This window comes from Nanorana parkeri, unplaced genomic scaffold, assembly GCF_000935625.1.
Source record: "Nanorana parkeri isolate BGI_ZX_2015 unplaced genomic scaffold, ASM93562v1 scaffold402, whole genome shotgun sequence".
NCBI lineage: Eukaryota > Metazoa > Chordata > Amphibia > Anura > Dicroglossidae > Nanorana > Nanorana parkeri.
The window spans coordinates 216562-231767 of NW_017306670.1; the positions used below are offsets into that span (position 1 = coordinate 216562).

The 15206-nt window shown below is 41.5% G+C and overlaps 1 protein-coding gene across 1 annotated transcript; it reads right to left on the reverse strand.

Moving 5' to 3' along the window:
• Positions 1-142: 142 nt before the first annotated feature.
• Positions 143-14601, reverse strand: CST7 (cystatin F). Its single transcript, XM_018559542.1, has 4 exons — positions 14532-14601; positions 4147-4307; positions 3943-4059; positions 143-247 (listed from the first exon to the last, which is right to left on the reverse strand). Exons 1-4 carry the CDS (start codon positions 14599-14601, stop codon positions 170-172), a joined length of 426 nt encoding a protein of 141 aa, XP_018415044.1. The 3' UTR covers positions 143-169.
• Positions 14602-15206: the final 605 nt, after the last annotated feature.

Sequence of the window (15206 nt, forward strand, 5' to 3'; positions counted from 1 at the left end):
TATATTTACATGACCAAGAGAACTTCATCTGTAAATTGAACCCATATTATTGAATTTGCAACACATGTACAGGTAATATTACATCACTTTCCTTAGTTATTTTATGACAACCGATAGAAAAACTCTAATGAAAAGGTCTGTGTTCTGGAGATCTTTGAGAAGGTGCATGTTATGAACATTCCAGGATGGATACTTTTTCAGTATGCTGCCAGCTAATTTTCCACACTTCTGAGTAGCATTTGAAAATCTAAATAGAGAAGAACAAATTGATAAAACATTAATATATAGTAGGGAAAACTTAAAAGAGGTTTGCTGTTCCAGTAACAACTGTGTAAGAACAAATTTCTCTTTTCAAGAGATTTCCTCTTCCTGTTGTATTCTAATGAAAGGAAGTGAATAGGAATACTTCTAATAGGACACAGACAGAAAAAGGAAAACATTTTGGCTGTATATTCAGTTAAAGGAAACACATAATGACAGAAAAGGATATTGCTATATAACCAGTTTAGCATATTTGTTGAATGAGCATGAGATTTCTTGCCACATTAATTTAAATGTTCTATTTGCTTATGATAAATGCTGAAGGTCACACCCCAGAGACCAAAAGAAGGGCTAAGAACAGTGTGATTTAAAGGAGAAGTACTGGGAGAGTATAATATACTCTCTCCAATAGTTAGAGCTGGCGTGTGACATTGCAGGTGTATATAGTTCTATATCCTGAGAGCTGAGCGATCATGTAACCATTGCAGGCAGCCAGGCAGCCTGCTATATTCTGACTTTGGGTCATAGGTGTACATTAGTAAATGTACTCTTGGGAGCCAAAAAAGAAGTAGAGCCAAGAAAAGGTTTGGCTTTGCTTCTCTTTTAAAAAAAGCCAAATATGACACATAAAGAGGGACTTAAAGAATAGACAACTAGAGATTGGGTGGCAATGAATAAACAGGAAGCAGAATGATCTGTGTCAGAAATAGGCACATTAAGCCAATAAGGTCATGTAAACCCTTGCAATCCTTCCTAAACACAGGGTATGGTACTTCCTGTGGAGAGTCAACAGATGGTACCATATTGATGGGAAGTTCACTGAATATAAAGTATTAAGTATAAAGTATTTTAAAAATCCTGAAAGGTACGACAGGAACATTGCGCCTGAAAAAGCAAATTTTTTAAATTAAGTATTGGATATCTGGAACAGATACTTTAGAACAAACTCCATCAAATGCTGTGATGGACTACAATCTCAATACAAATGAGTAAACTAAACGTGAGATTGTAGTCCATCACTGGAGCAAGCTTGGAGCGGTGGCTACTTTACAACACACACAGTAACCATGGAGAACAAAAGTAGCCACCCCCCAGAAGGAAGGACAGTGTCAGCACCAATTCTGAGAGGATTTGAGGATCTACAGCTGAGTGATACACATAGAAGATACTTTTGTTGTTGATAGTTAAAGTACTTGAATGCAGTTTTAAGATTTAACTCCTGAGTTTAGTGTCACTTTAAGTTTCAAACAATATGAATCATTTATGATGATGGAATTTGAATATTAAAAACTCATTTCACTAAGGTGTAAGAAAATATCATATATTTAGACATCAAACATGCCTATATCACCTGGTTCAGGGGCCTAATGGAGGGCATTGGACCTCCTAAGACAAACGTACCTCTGGAATATACCATGTTTGGTGTCTAAGAAATCATAATTTTATTCTGTTCAGTAATATGTTGGTTGTCAAATTGTAAAACCTTGTTATCTGGAAACGCACATATAGTTTGAATAATTGGAATTAAGGTAGTGTCCATTGAAGTATAATAAAATCTCTCCTGCATCAAACTCCTCAGCTCTTTTGAGTGAGGGTTGGCTTAGTGAAACGTTCTAGAGCAGTGATGGCTAATGTTTTTCACCCCGAGTGCAACACAAAATACATTTATTTATCTCAAAGTGCCAACATTGAAAATAAGTTTGGTATTGCGTTGCAGTTTGGGCACTGGGGTTTAAAAAACATTCAGCATCACTGCCTAAGGCAAAATAGGGAAACACACATATTCAAACATTTATCCATTCAATAAAACACACACATCACACACTCTTTAAAAAACACACATTATAAAACACACATCTCACATACTCATTAAAAAACACACAAACATCACACGTAATGAAACACACACGCCTTAAAACACACACATCACACAAGTATTAAAACACACAGGTCGAAACACACATTTAAACACACACATCGCACACATATCACACACTCATAAAAAAAACACATTAAAAAAAACCACATCACATACTCAATAAAACACAAACACATCACACACTTATTAAACACACACACATATCTTTATTGAAAAACACACATCACATACACTCATTAAAAAACACACACAAATCACACACACAACTATTAACAATAAAAATGAATAATCAAATAAATTGCCTCCTCTCCTGCTTACCTGTTTTGCAGGGAGGGGGCTGCATCCCTGGGGTCCAGTGAGGCACTTGGGGATTATCCTGGTGATCCAGTGAAGGATCAGTGTGATTTGTGTGATCTGCATCTCTGGGTGATGCACACCATACTAATTGCTCCTGCCTGTGGGCAGTGGCACCACGAGGGAGCGATTAGTATGGTCTGCATCAGCAAGAGATGCAGATCATACTTATCCACCACTGGACCACCACAAGATAATTTTATTTAATATATTGCTGGCTCGGCAATATATTAAATAGGATCTGGGCACCTGTCAGGTTTAGAGATGCCACCTTTAAACACTTAATGTGATTTGGAGCACCAAAGCATCCCACCTTAGTGAGAACCTGGAGTGTGCGAGCTCAGACAGCCGCACCTAGGCTCGTGTGCCACCAGGGGGGCCATTGCGTGCCCTCTGTGGCACGCATGCCAAAGGTTTTCTATCACTGCTCTAGATGATTAACCAAACGCTGTTGCTTTTGGCTGCTTTTGCTCTCAATACCATCGGAACTATGAAAGGATGCTGAGAGTCATTCATGAGATCCATTCATTCATGAGATCCAGTGACTTTCATACCAGAGTGGACTTCTGCAAGGAACCAAAGACCAGGCAAACTTTACAAGTACTTTTCATTTTTAATTCAGTGCAATTGCTTTTCACTTTTACAGTTGTCTGTTTTGTATTATTATTATTATTATTATTATTATTATTATTATTATTATACAGGATTTATATAAGGCCAACAGTTTGCACAGAGCTTTCCAAAAAGGAGTGAGACAGTACAGGTACAATACAATTTCAATAGTGTTAGGAGGGCCCTGCTTGTGAGAGCTTAGAATCTAGTAGTATCTTTTCTGTACATTTTTCTTCCTCTGTTTTTCTTTTCTTTCATTAAAATTATATTTCAATATCATTAAGCCGAATGTATACATATGGCAGCTACCATTTGTAGCCCCAGTAATGTCCACTCTTAGTCTGCTAAAAACTTAGATTGTTGTCCCATGAGCTGGAAAATCTCTGCACAGGATGTTGCCAACAACCTTTCTCAGCTGTTCCAGGGCAGATTGGCATCGCAGATGGTATGTGCAGGAGAATTGATCTGCCCTGGAACAGCTGATCTTTCCTGAAATGTCGCTTCTATCCAACTTTGTGAGTACAGTGGAATATGAGATCGCACTCACAAAGTCGGATAGAAACGACATTTCAGGAACGATCAGCTGTTCCAGATGCAGATTGGCTGGGAAGCCAGTTTCCCGGCCAATCAGCATTGAGCCGGCCAAACAGCATGGAGCTGGCTTCCCAGGCAATCAGGAAGCCGGGCAGTGTGTCATTACCCGCCGCCCGGCTTCCTGATTGCCCGGGAAGCCGGTTTCCATGCTAGTGGATGCACCGGTATTGATACCGAAAAAATGGTATTGGAACATCCCTAATTATTCTGATTTTCATACCTGTCTAAAATTTATGACATACCTGTTTCAGTTGTTTACTTTGTTGGAAGTCACACTCATCCAAAAAGTCCTTCATGCTTTTGTAACAAATTGTCCTTGCCAGTTTCATCCTGATCATATATTTTATACCTTTCACAACCTGCAGAAGAAATACATATACTGACTTTGTTTTCTGATGACATATTTTTAAGTCCTATAACTAACTGAAACAGGAAAATGTTCTCACCTGTATCATAGCTTTCTCTATCTCCAGATCTTTAAATAGGAATGCATCATTGGATATGTTGTTGTATGCATACACAGTTATTCTTACTGCCTTCTGGACTTCTGGGTCATTTGTGCTCGCATTTCTGGGAAACCCAGGGTCCACTGTAGTTGGTCGAATATCTACAACAAAAATTATATATTAGATAATAGGTAAAAGGCAAAAAAGGGGTTTATTTTTGAATGGGTTTTAAATATATGTTTGTGTGCTAAACTGGCATTATTTTCAAGCCGACCTGCTATCAAATTCAACATTTGTATTTTGTTGGTGGGAGATCACAGGCAATGGCCTGTACATTTATACTTGCCCTTTAAATTATTATGAAAAGATCTGCATAACTGTTAGTAACAATACTTAGTGTATATCATTCACCATTTTTTTAATGCTCCCCAGGCAGGTGTCTCAAGGTTGGGGGGCAAGCCCAGCCCTTGCTTAAAATGAACGGTACCCTTGCAAGCCACTGAAGTATGGGCTGCAAATATTGTTTAGCAGCACATGCAACTGTTCCTTTAAATTTTTAAAGAAGTTTCACAAAAATAAATAAATGTATTTGCCAGTTTATGATGTGGATATAGCATTTGGTCTGCCCAACGGAGACTAAAAATATATATTTATGGTAATGTTGGCTATATCAATGGCGGGATGGATTTGAACAGGAAAAGTGCTATATGGACTAGGTGCCCTGGCGGATAAAATATAAACGTAATATTTTTAGTGGGATGACTTCTTTGAATCAAGTGCTGATCAGCATGTAATGCTAAGTGATCTCTACAGAAGGAATACAGGAGAGTACTAGCTTTTGATGAATCAGTGCCTATGGAGATTCTAAACACTGCATTGGGTATTCCTCTATTTTAGGAAAATGTATGATATGGGATCTTCTGAAAGTTTCCATACAGTCCAGTTGGCTTTTCATCTGATTTGGTGTCCCACTGTTTTATGTGTAGTACCACCCCCTAAGGAGCTGCTGGATAGAAGGGTCCTTCTGCTGTTCAATAAGGATGATGACCCACCCTGGCTGAACCCAATCTCTCCAACACTCCTGTGGCTGTAAAATGGGCTTTATTGAAAAGTAAATAATCCAGCTATAACTTTAATGATCTTAATGTAAAAGTCCATAAGGTAAAGTCACACATTTTGGGGGCTCACAAGTCCCGCTTCATTAGGGCTTACATTAATGATTCGTAGTGAGGAACTGGACAATAATAGTGCAGAATCAAACGTTTTGCAAATTAATGACAGTGCAGGCGTCATGTTTTACTGGACTAACTACACGTTTGTGGCGCTCTGCCCTTTGCAATCTTTCCTGCCTCAGCATTCACAATGATGTTGTAAGAAGCCTACCTCGTTACGTCCCGGGATCACGATTTGGGACCGCGCATGCGCACAACGGGCTGTAGCGTCTCCTCGCGGCGCACGCGCACATAGACCCTCGGCTCCTCCTCCTATTAGCGCAGGCGCACGAGGCTCCTTAAGACGGGGCCAAACGAATCTTCAGCGTCCGACTGTTTGCAACAGTGAACGCCGAAGATTCACACTCTGCAACCGCAGACCGCAGCAACCAGGGACCAGCACCTCGCAAACCCCACTTAGGGGGTAGTTCAAAGGCACATCAAGGGGGAAGTCTGAGATTGCGGGCCAGGACGGCTAGAGAGTGGACTGCTGATGCTCACCACCATCAGCCATAGGAGATTCCAGGAGTGATCTTCCAATCGCAAGTATCCGTACTTAAGCCGCGACTGTTAAAGATGTATTGTGTGACCAGGGGAATAACAGTATAACTTGCTTGTAGTCAAGTCCAGCTGACTGTCATTATAAGGAAGTCACTTGTCTCTCTTGGTATACGTCCACTGGGATTACCTGTGCAGTACCGGGTCTCACCACAGTCTAATCCTGCAGAAGTTAACCCTCTCCCACCTATTTCTTTCAGTTGACATACACAACCTCTCAGTACGGTTTATATGATGTGAAAGGTCTCCTATATTTCTCTACGTTACTAAGTGAGTAATTGAGACCATCAACTGACCAAACCGCAAGTACCCTCTCCGCAGTTGTGATCCAAGGCTTGTGCTGCAGAGACGTTACAGATGTACACAGTAGTATAAAAGGTGACGCAGGCAACTTTTAAGATGAGCACTTTCAATTTGGGCTTACTGAGTATACACTGATTTAAGGTGGTACATTTAGATGAATTCTCCTACTGTTCACTTGGCAGTTTTATGTTTGCCCCACAAACACACGGGAGATGAGCCCATAGAAGTCTGTGGAGACCTTCTGCACAGGCACAGCCAGAGCAAAGAATTTTACAGAAGGATGGAGGTAAGAATGCATCTGAGAAAAGGAAAGGTGGAGTACTAAAAGTTGTGGAGTAGCAAAAAGGTATGTGCATTCATGGAGAGTGCAAAATATGCTTAATTTCAAAATGAGCTAATCATTTAAATTGCATTTCTAGCCAAAACTTTTTTGTTGTTGTTTTGGATATAGTAGGGAAGCGTTGTCAGGTTTTTATTGCTGAGCCCTTATTAGTGACAATTTAGGCCTGGTTCACACCTAGGCATTTTTGAGCAGTAGGAAAAGCACTTTAAAGCCCAACACAAGAAATCCCATGATTTTCAATGGGCCCTGTTTACACCGGAGCAGCAAAACGCCGAATGCAGAAAAAGGTACATGAGCTTCTTTTGGCGGTTTCCAGCTTGTTTTTCCCCCATAGATTTTAATGGAAACACCAGAAAACGAGCGGCAGAAGCACATTTTTGTGTGCATTTTTTGTATGTTTGTATGAGCGTTCTTCCATTGACCGCAAAATTTCTTAAGCTGCAAGTGAAAAGGCTCGTCTTCATGTACACGCATTTTCACGTGCGTAAAAAAAGTGCAAGCCACCCATAAACGTGTAAATAACCACACGCTGAACGTGCGCGTACAGACGCACAAAAACTATGCTGCCTAGGTGTGAACCGGGCTGTACAGTTGTTACCTGAACAGAAATAGAGGGGATATTTCCAAAAGGATATACCACTTTCTAAAAAGTTCCTCTCACTTTCTGTTGTGTCTCAGAGACAGGAAGTAAAGGGAAACCTCCCCAACGGTACACAGACAGTGAAAATAAAATCCAACCAATTTAGTCATTACTTACTGAATCTAAAACTAAAATAAATGGCTATAGATACACTCAAAAATATTGCTGGCTTGTAACTGGTGTTAGCTGTGATGGCCTGTGAGGTGTCAATGAAGGAGAGCAGAAAATAGAATAATTTGAGTTACAGATAACATAACCTTTCCTGAAAAAATACAGAAAATTATAAGATAAGATAACAAGAACTGCTAAAATAATTCATACCGTTTAGTGAAATGGCCCTATATTCTGCTATAACAGCGCTACCAAATCTCGGGCTACAAAAGTCAACTGATTCAATACAGAAATCCATCTTCTATAGATTGTCACAAGTCCCATGTAATTCAATGTCTGATTGTGCTCCTATTTCTTGGAAATAAACTCAAGATTGTGTAACACACATCTCCACTTTGACTAAAGGGCATATGTAATACCACTAGAATCAATCTGAGAACTTGCAAAGGAAATAAAAAGTATTTCACAGAAAATATTGGTATATAATGCGGTGTGTTTTTCTGCAGAACAGTAAAATCCGTTCATCCCTGCCCCCAATCACAGGGCACTCTCCTGCTTATTTTGCCAGCGGCAGTAATACAAATTACAATTAGCAGGAGGAGAAATTAGGAGTACACGGGTCAATAACCACTTTCTGTCACCGACAATTGAATGAGACGCAAAGCACACTTCCTTCAGTCTCTGGATGCATTCTGTAGTAGTCACATAATTTGCTGTAAGGTAGTTTGTTATTGTTAATTTATCCCGGGTTACTCCACAATGGAGGGCTATGCAGTCACCATAGTGTATATTATAGGACGGGGTAACAGTCTAGGAATCAGATCTATGTAGATCTTCTTGGATCTCCCGATTGCACTACTGAACTCGGTGTAGCAGATCCGCTCTATTTTTAACACTGTGGCTTTGTTATTATGCTCTGCTTGCTGCTGTTGGGTTTTAGGGGACACACACTTTCTCGGGGGGATTGTTGATAAGTTCTCTTACTGTTATTTTCTGTGTTGTGATGTATATGTTATTGCTTGTAATGTGTCTTGTAGCCTCCATGGCTGTGAGAGTTTCTATCTATGTTATTTGATCAAAACCTTAATAAAAAGATTTTATAAAAAATAAAATAATAGGACAGGGGGTAGCCAAACTTCAGCAATCCAGCTGTTTTGGTACTACAAGTCCCATGAGGCATTGCAAGACTCTGACAGCCACAGGCATGACTCCCAGAGGCAGATTCATGATGAGGTTTGTAGTTTTACCACAGCTGGAGGGCTGAAGATTGGCTACTCCAGTAATAGAGACTTACTTTAATTAAGAGTTGGGCAATTCATTTTCTCAAGGGGCCACATGAGAAACTTTGACTGTTGTGGAGGGCCGAAACCAATAGGCTGTACTTAATTCTGGGCTATATTCATTTTATAAAAAGCAGTATTTATATGGTTTTGGTAATGTCCCTATTAGAGTGCCCCCTTGCAAGTTTTGTCCCCTTTATAGTTCCCCTTTTTATTATTGTCCTCACATACCTTAGTTTACTACTATATAACAAGGCCAGAGGCAGGAGCCGGGAGGTGGATCAGTCGATATTATTAAATCAGCTGCACTCCACACAGCATGCAGACCTTAATGAAAGGTTGGTGCTTGAAGTGACAACACGGATGTCAGATATAGTCCATAATAGAAGTCACCAGCACTCGATGATATGTGCAAGAATTAAAGCACGTTTTATTAAACTGTCACATGTGTCATACAGCCAACGTTTCGGGGGCCACAAAGGGTCCCTTCTAGGTCACTATGTCACCCAGAAGAAGGGACCCTGTGTGGCCCCGAAATGTTGGCTGTATGACGCATGTGACAGTTTAATAAAAAGTGCTTTACTTCTTGCACATATCATCGAGTGCTGGTGACTTCTATTATGGGAGATGGAGCAGGTTGCAAGAGAGGACAAAAGAAGATACTCTTCCGTCCTTCTGTAATGCTGGGGGCGAGGAACACGTTTGATGTCACTGATTGCTAAGACCGCCAGCAGTCTTAGCAACCAATGACTGTAGAGGAGGTAGACACCTGATGTCACTGGTTATTAGGACACCAGCGCAGGGGCGTCCCGAGGCCGGGTGTCAACCGGGGCCGAGACGCTCACTACGCTCGTGCGCGACGACGTCATCATGCATGCGTGGTCATCTAATTGATGCCTGCTGGCGGCCATCTTAGTGATGGACATCGGCAGAGAGAGGAGAGGATGTTCACCCGGCGGGATGAGGTATGCCGCCAGGTCCCCTCCTACATAGTTACATAGTTACATAGTATTTGAGGTTGAATAAAGACATTAGTCCATCAAGTCCAACCTATTAGGATCTCATTCTAGGAGTACCCGCACCCCTGTCTATTACGGTCCCTTAAGAACTCCTGAAACTGTCGGGCTCTTGGTCCATGAATGAGTGCCCAACTTTTTAGAGGGGGTGACACCAAAATGACTGGCAGTCATTTTGGTGTCACCCCTCCAATGGTAGAGACAGAGACACCGACACTCCAAAATGATAAGTAAACGTCTATTTATTGACGTGCAGTGTAGCAAATAGCAACAAATGTTTCGGGGTCACAGAGGATCCCCTTCCTCAGGCAAAAGCTTTTGCCTGAGGAAGGGGATCCTCTGTGACCCCGAAACATTTGTTGCTATTTGCTACACTGCACGTCAATAAATAGACATTTGCTTATCATTTTGGAGTGCCGGTGTCTCTGTCTCTACCTGTGATCATAACGGATGCCACCCGTTGACCACTGTAGCACCCGCTTCTTGAAGGGATTTGGGGGTCAGGAGTGCGATGGGACCATGGACCCCTCCAATGGTGTCACTAAGGTGCGGGCTGCACCCCCCTTGTGACGCCACTGCACCAGCGGTCCTAGCAGCCAATGACTGAAGAGGAGGAGGGCCTGCACTGGACTATGGCTGGCAGTGGATGTACTGGCCTCGGAGGCCTGCACATCCACTATCAGTCAGCCATAACCAAGCGCAGGCCAGCAATCATGCCCTGGTCAGAACCACCACTCGGTCCATGTCTGGACCACAGGCCAGACAGAGTCAGCCAAAGGGTCAGATTGGTCACCTTAGAAGACTAAGGTGTCAAAAGAAGAGGTAATATGAAAGTTTTTGTATAAACTATAATTTTTAATTTCTGCATTAAAATTATTATATTATATTTTAACATTGTGGGGCTCCAAATTCATAAATATATGACAAATGGCAAATATTCACAAAAAGGTGATGAACAAAGCCTGTTTATTTAGAGCAATCAGAGCTAGTAAGTGAAGATCTCATTCACGCACAAAAACGTGCCACGCTAATAACACAAAACTAGTATTGTGTTATTAGATGGATACTCATCCATAACATTTTTAGAAAGTATTAAACACATACTGCACCTGTATATATCAGCTAGTCCTAATTCATTTAATGTTATGCTTTTTCCACTTGAACAAGCGATATCAGTTTAAATCTGTTCATTATATGCTGTTATAAATACTTTGTTTTTCTATATTATTAGCCTTGGTGCACATTAAATATGTAATGCAGGCCCTGCTTCCTACCGTGCAGTACTGCTAACTGGTTGTGCTTTGCAGCTCTTTATGACTATGAGTCATCCGACTGAAAACAATGCACTCCCTGTGTGGCTGATATCTTATCTCAGCAGCAGAAAAAATGAGAAAGAATGGTTATTTTAATGATCCATTGGGAGCTTCCTGAGTGGTTAATCAGCAAAGATCCATCTCTGAAGGATAACTGTGCTTTTGTAAAATTATCCTTTAAATTGATATTATGTCAAAATGTTTTTAAGTTATTTCAAATGCTGATTAAATCGTTAACAATAAATGCTGCTCCTTGATGTTTAAAAGTTTTAGTTTTACTGCAGAATCAGCTGGTCCCCCAAACAGGCCCTGATATCCTGTATTAGGGTGGCTCCTTTCTCTTGCAATGTCCTATGGAGTCATCCTTGTGTATGCTAGGAAGCTGTGTGTCTGCACAAACAGGAGCTTCTTGAATGTGAATGGGCGTTTTTAGACGTCCTCGCTTGTCCCACTCGTGCGCGCCGCTGGGTGGTGCGCACAAACAGGAAAACTGCTTAAATTTTAAACAGCCAGCGATGGCTGTTTACATACATAAGTGGTCAGGCGGCTGTAGAGTCACTGGATCGCTTGTATTAGGCATGTGGGTGTGCTGGCCCCCCTCCGCTGCCTCTGATCCCGAGCTCCGCTGTGCTGGTGCAGGCCCGGGACACGCACAACGGCTCTGCCACTGGAGATCAGAGGGAAATCATCAACCGCATCTCCATTTGATGTCTCCTCTGTTCTCTGAATGCAGGAGTGATATATATTACATCACTTCTGCATTCAGCTGTCATTCTCCGGCTTCTGTATCTGGAGAGAAGCTGGTGAAGCAGATCTCTGCTTTATCAGCGTCTTTGTGGGTCCCTAGGTGACATTAGGGGTCCTAGAGGCCCCTGATGTCTCCACAAAGAGGACGTTTGTGTAAATTGGCTATGTCTTAGGGGGTTTTTTAGCTCCCTATGTGATAGCAATAAAGTGAAGTGAAAAAAAAGTTTACAAAAAAACAAAAAACAAAGTCACATATAAAAATATAAAATAAAAAAAACAACACAAAAGTCCCCCTGCCCCCACATACACACACAAACATATGTCGGGTGCGCCTACGTGTGAAAATGACGATTGTGCCTATTGCGCCACACATGCTACATAACACTGCAAACGTCAGAGTGAGGGCATTAATTTAGGCCCATCAATCACTGATAACAATAAACAAAATAAACAGTTGAGGGATAAAAGCTTTTAAAGTTTCGCCTGTGGCCAATTTTGGGTATGGTATTTTGTTGCGATTTTGCAGGCGGACGCAATTTTAAAGGGTGACATGTTTGCTGTCTATTTACCCAACATTACCCCGTCTTTTATATTTTACCAAAAATATGGGTAAGAATAAATGTTTTTTAACATAATGTAGGGAAAACAGTTTTTTTACCCAAAATGTTCTGGTTTTTTTTCATTATATAGTAAAAAATAGAAACCACAGTGATGATTAAATACCACCAAAAGAAAGCTCTATCTGTCCCCCCTAAAAATGGTATAAAATTCAGTTCAGTACAGCATTGTATGAGTGAATAAATGTCAGTTAAAGTACCGCAGCGCTGAATAGTGACACATGGCCTGGACAGGAAGGGTGTTCAACACCCCGGGCTTCAAGTGGTTAAGGTCAGTTTAGTGTTATTAACACCTTGCTGTTGATAACTTTTATAAAAATGAGCTTTGCCCTGTGTCCTGAAGAAATGTCCAACAAATAGAAAATAGACCTTACATGGCTCTGGCTTGTCTGCACAGAAACCCAGCTGACCTCCTTCTTTGCTACAAATGACATATAGCAATAGAAGACCCCTCACCACAAACGGAAACCACATTATGCTGCATAACAACATTGCTAACAACTGGAACTATGTGTCAAAGATAAACGGCTGCTTTTTCTTCTTTTGCAACTGAGACACAGTAAAGATCAAAGTCCGGCCCTCCAATTGTAGTGAACCTACAAATCACATCATGCACCTGTCTCTCAAAGCCATGCCATGGCTGTGAGAATCTTGCAATGCCATATGGGATTTGTAGTTCCACAACAGCTGGAGGGCCAGAGTTTTCCCTCCCCTGCTATAGACAGAAGAGGTACAGTACAGGTGGCAGAGGTGAGAAGTGCTGGGGTGAAAAAGCACACCTAATATTCTGCAATAAGAACCAGCTTTTATTGACATTTGTTGAGCATGTCATACAGCAAATTGCAACATTTTGGAACCAGCAGGGTCCCTACATCAGGCAAAGAGACCTTTTAAAAAAACCAGAAGATTAAGGTGTATGGGCAAAATATTTTTCATCTGGTTGCTGTGGTGAAATCCACCAGTTGCTACACCAGGGTATACACTGAGTGGCCAGATTATTATGACCACCCCATCAGTACTTTGTTGGGTCACGAGATGACTCCACGAGATGACTTTGTTGGGCCGCCTCGTGACTCCAATAGATGAAATACCAATATAGTGTGCAATGGAGACATTTCTATGAGCAGTGCTGGGGGACACAGGAAGGGTCATACTTGGGAACTTTGCGGCTTCTACTTATTTTACTGACTCTCTGGGTGCTGGGCTTAGTTCTCTGGCTTTCTGTTGATTGAAAGGAGTGACTGCAGCATGACTCCTATCAGGCAGAATAGAGAACAGGATAGTTGCTGGAGGGATGATTTTGCTCTCTCCTCCCTTCAGTGCAGCCTATTGTGAGTGGAAGAGAGCAGGAAGACTTGGCGCCTGCTAAAAACAGGCCTTCTTCTCAGTGCGGGTGCCCACTGGGGAGTGTGGGCAGACTGCCCTCCTTTGTGTCTCCCCTTGTCTTGTGATATATGACATGACCAGAGAAGGGAGGAAGGAGAAACTGCCTTCATTTCCAGGTGGGTCCCATGTTGGGGAAGAGGTCTGGGAGAACTGTGAGTACCTGGAAACTTTTGAATATCACTGGACCTGAGAATGGAAGTGGGGCAGAAAGTGGAGTAGAGGAAGGGTTTAATAACCAAAACATATTTAATGGTTACAGCATGTGCCAAAATAGCAGGGGGAGCTGGGAGCCTGGGGTGGGTAGCTCCTTGAGGAGCTGCAGCAGCATGGGAGAGAGTGAGAGGTGAAGCAGGCCTGGTTGACAGCAAACTTCTGTCCTTTTTTGAATGGATCCCATCCTCCCTAAATTAGCATAATTCCGCTGCTGGTGGCAGACACGTCTGCACCATAGAAAGGCATGACAATTTGTCAAAATTTCGAGGCACACCTGTTGAAGCCAGAGGGCACCCTAGGCACCTGGTTGAGAAAGTCTGACCTAGATATCAGTCAATAAAAAATTACAATAGCAGAGAAAGGCTAGAATGTTCTACAGTATTAACCAGCTAGGCTGGTCTTCGCTGTTGTACATGCTTTATCCCTTTAAATATACAATCTGTGTAACTTACATACAATTGAATCTATGTAAATTACATGACACTAATGTCATAACCAGTACAAACAAGTGTTAAGTAAATAAAATAAGCGAGAAACTGTGAACTCACCACCAGATTCGATATTTATCAGCATGCTAGCCATTTGTATGCAAATAACCTGCAATGTTAAAAAAAACAAAGATATACAGACACAATTTATATACCTACCAGTGTTGGTCGCATCTTGAGCTCTTGCTCCTAACATTAACAGGATGACCAAACCCAGCAGAGCTGACATGTTGTCGTGTTCATAGAGATGAAGATGGAGAGAATTCAGCAGTGATCGAATCTGATAAATGTTTCACAGGAAGGAGAGCTGACTGCGAGTGGGAACTTACTGGTTACTGAAATGGTTTTTTTTTTCTGTACTCTTCCTGTTGCTGGTACTGCATTACTAACAAAGACCACTATTGCACACCGTCACAGAACGTACATTACTCACCACTACACATACAGTAAGAATATGCACAAAATGTTTTTGTAAATCATCACTGAAAATGTTTAAAGTAGACCGTTCAGTAAGTTTACAAGTCTGGATGAATACATTCTGTTTCTTACATGTCACAAGCAACAGCAATAGTATGATCTTTCAAAAAAGCTCATCACTTAAAAGCAGTCCTTGTGCCCGTGACCAGACACATAAGATTTACCTTGAGTCATCTAATATATTTGCTGGTGCTGTAACATGGATGTAAGTTCTGCCCTACATATTTGGTGGACTTACCCACGTATCATTCCTTTTTGCACTTTTGCATCACTGGATTCCAAGAATTACTGCCTCAGCACATTATTTTGAAGCCCATCAGTACTTATTGTCTGACTCTACAGAATCTGTTGTCCGCA

Coding starts and splice junctions, on each gene's coding strand:
- CST7 (XM_018559542.1), bottom strand. CDS start 14,601: ATGTCAGCTCTGCTGGGTTTGGTCATCCTGTTAATGTTAGGAGCAAGA. Junction 4,060..4,146: donor TAGAGAAAGCTATGATACAG/GTGAGAACATTT, acceptor TTTCTTCTGCAG/GTTGTGAAAGGTATAAAATA. Junction 248..3,942: donor AAAGTAAACAACTGAAACAG/GTATGTCATAAA, acceptor TTCTCTATTTAG/ATTTTCAAATGCTACTCAGA.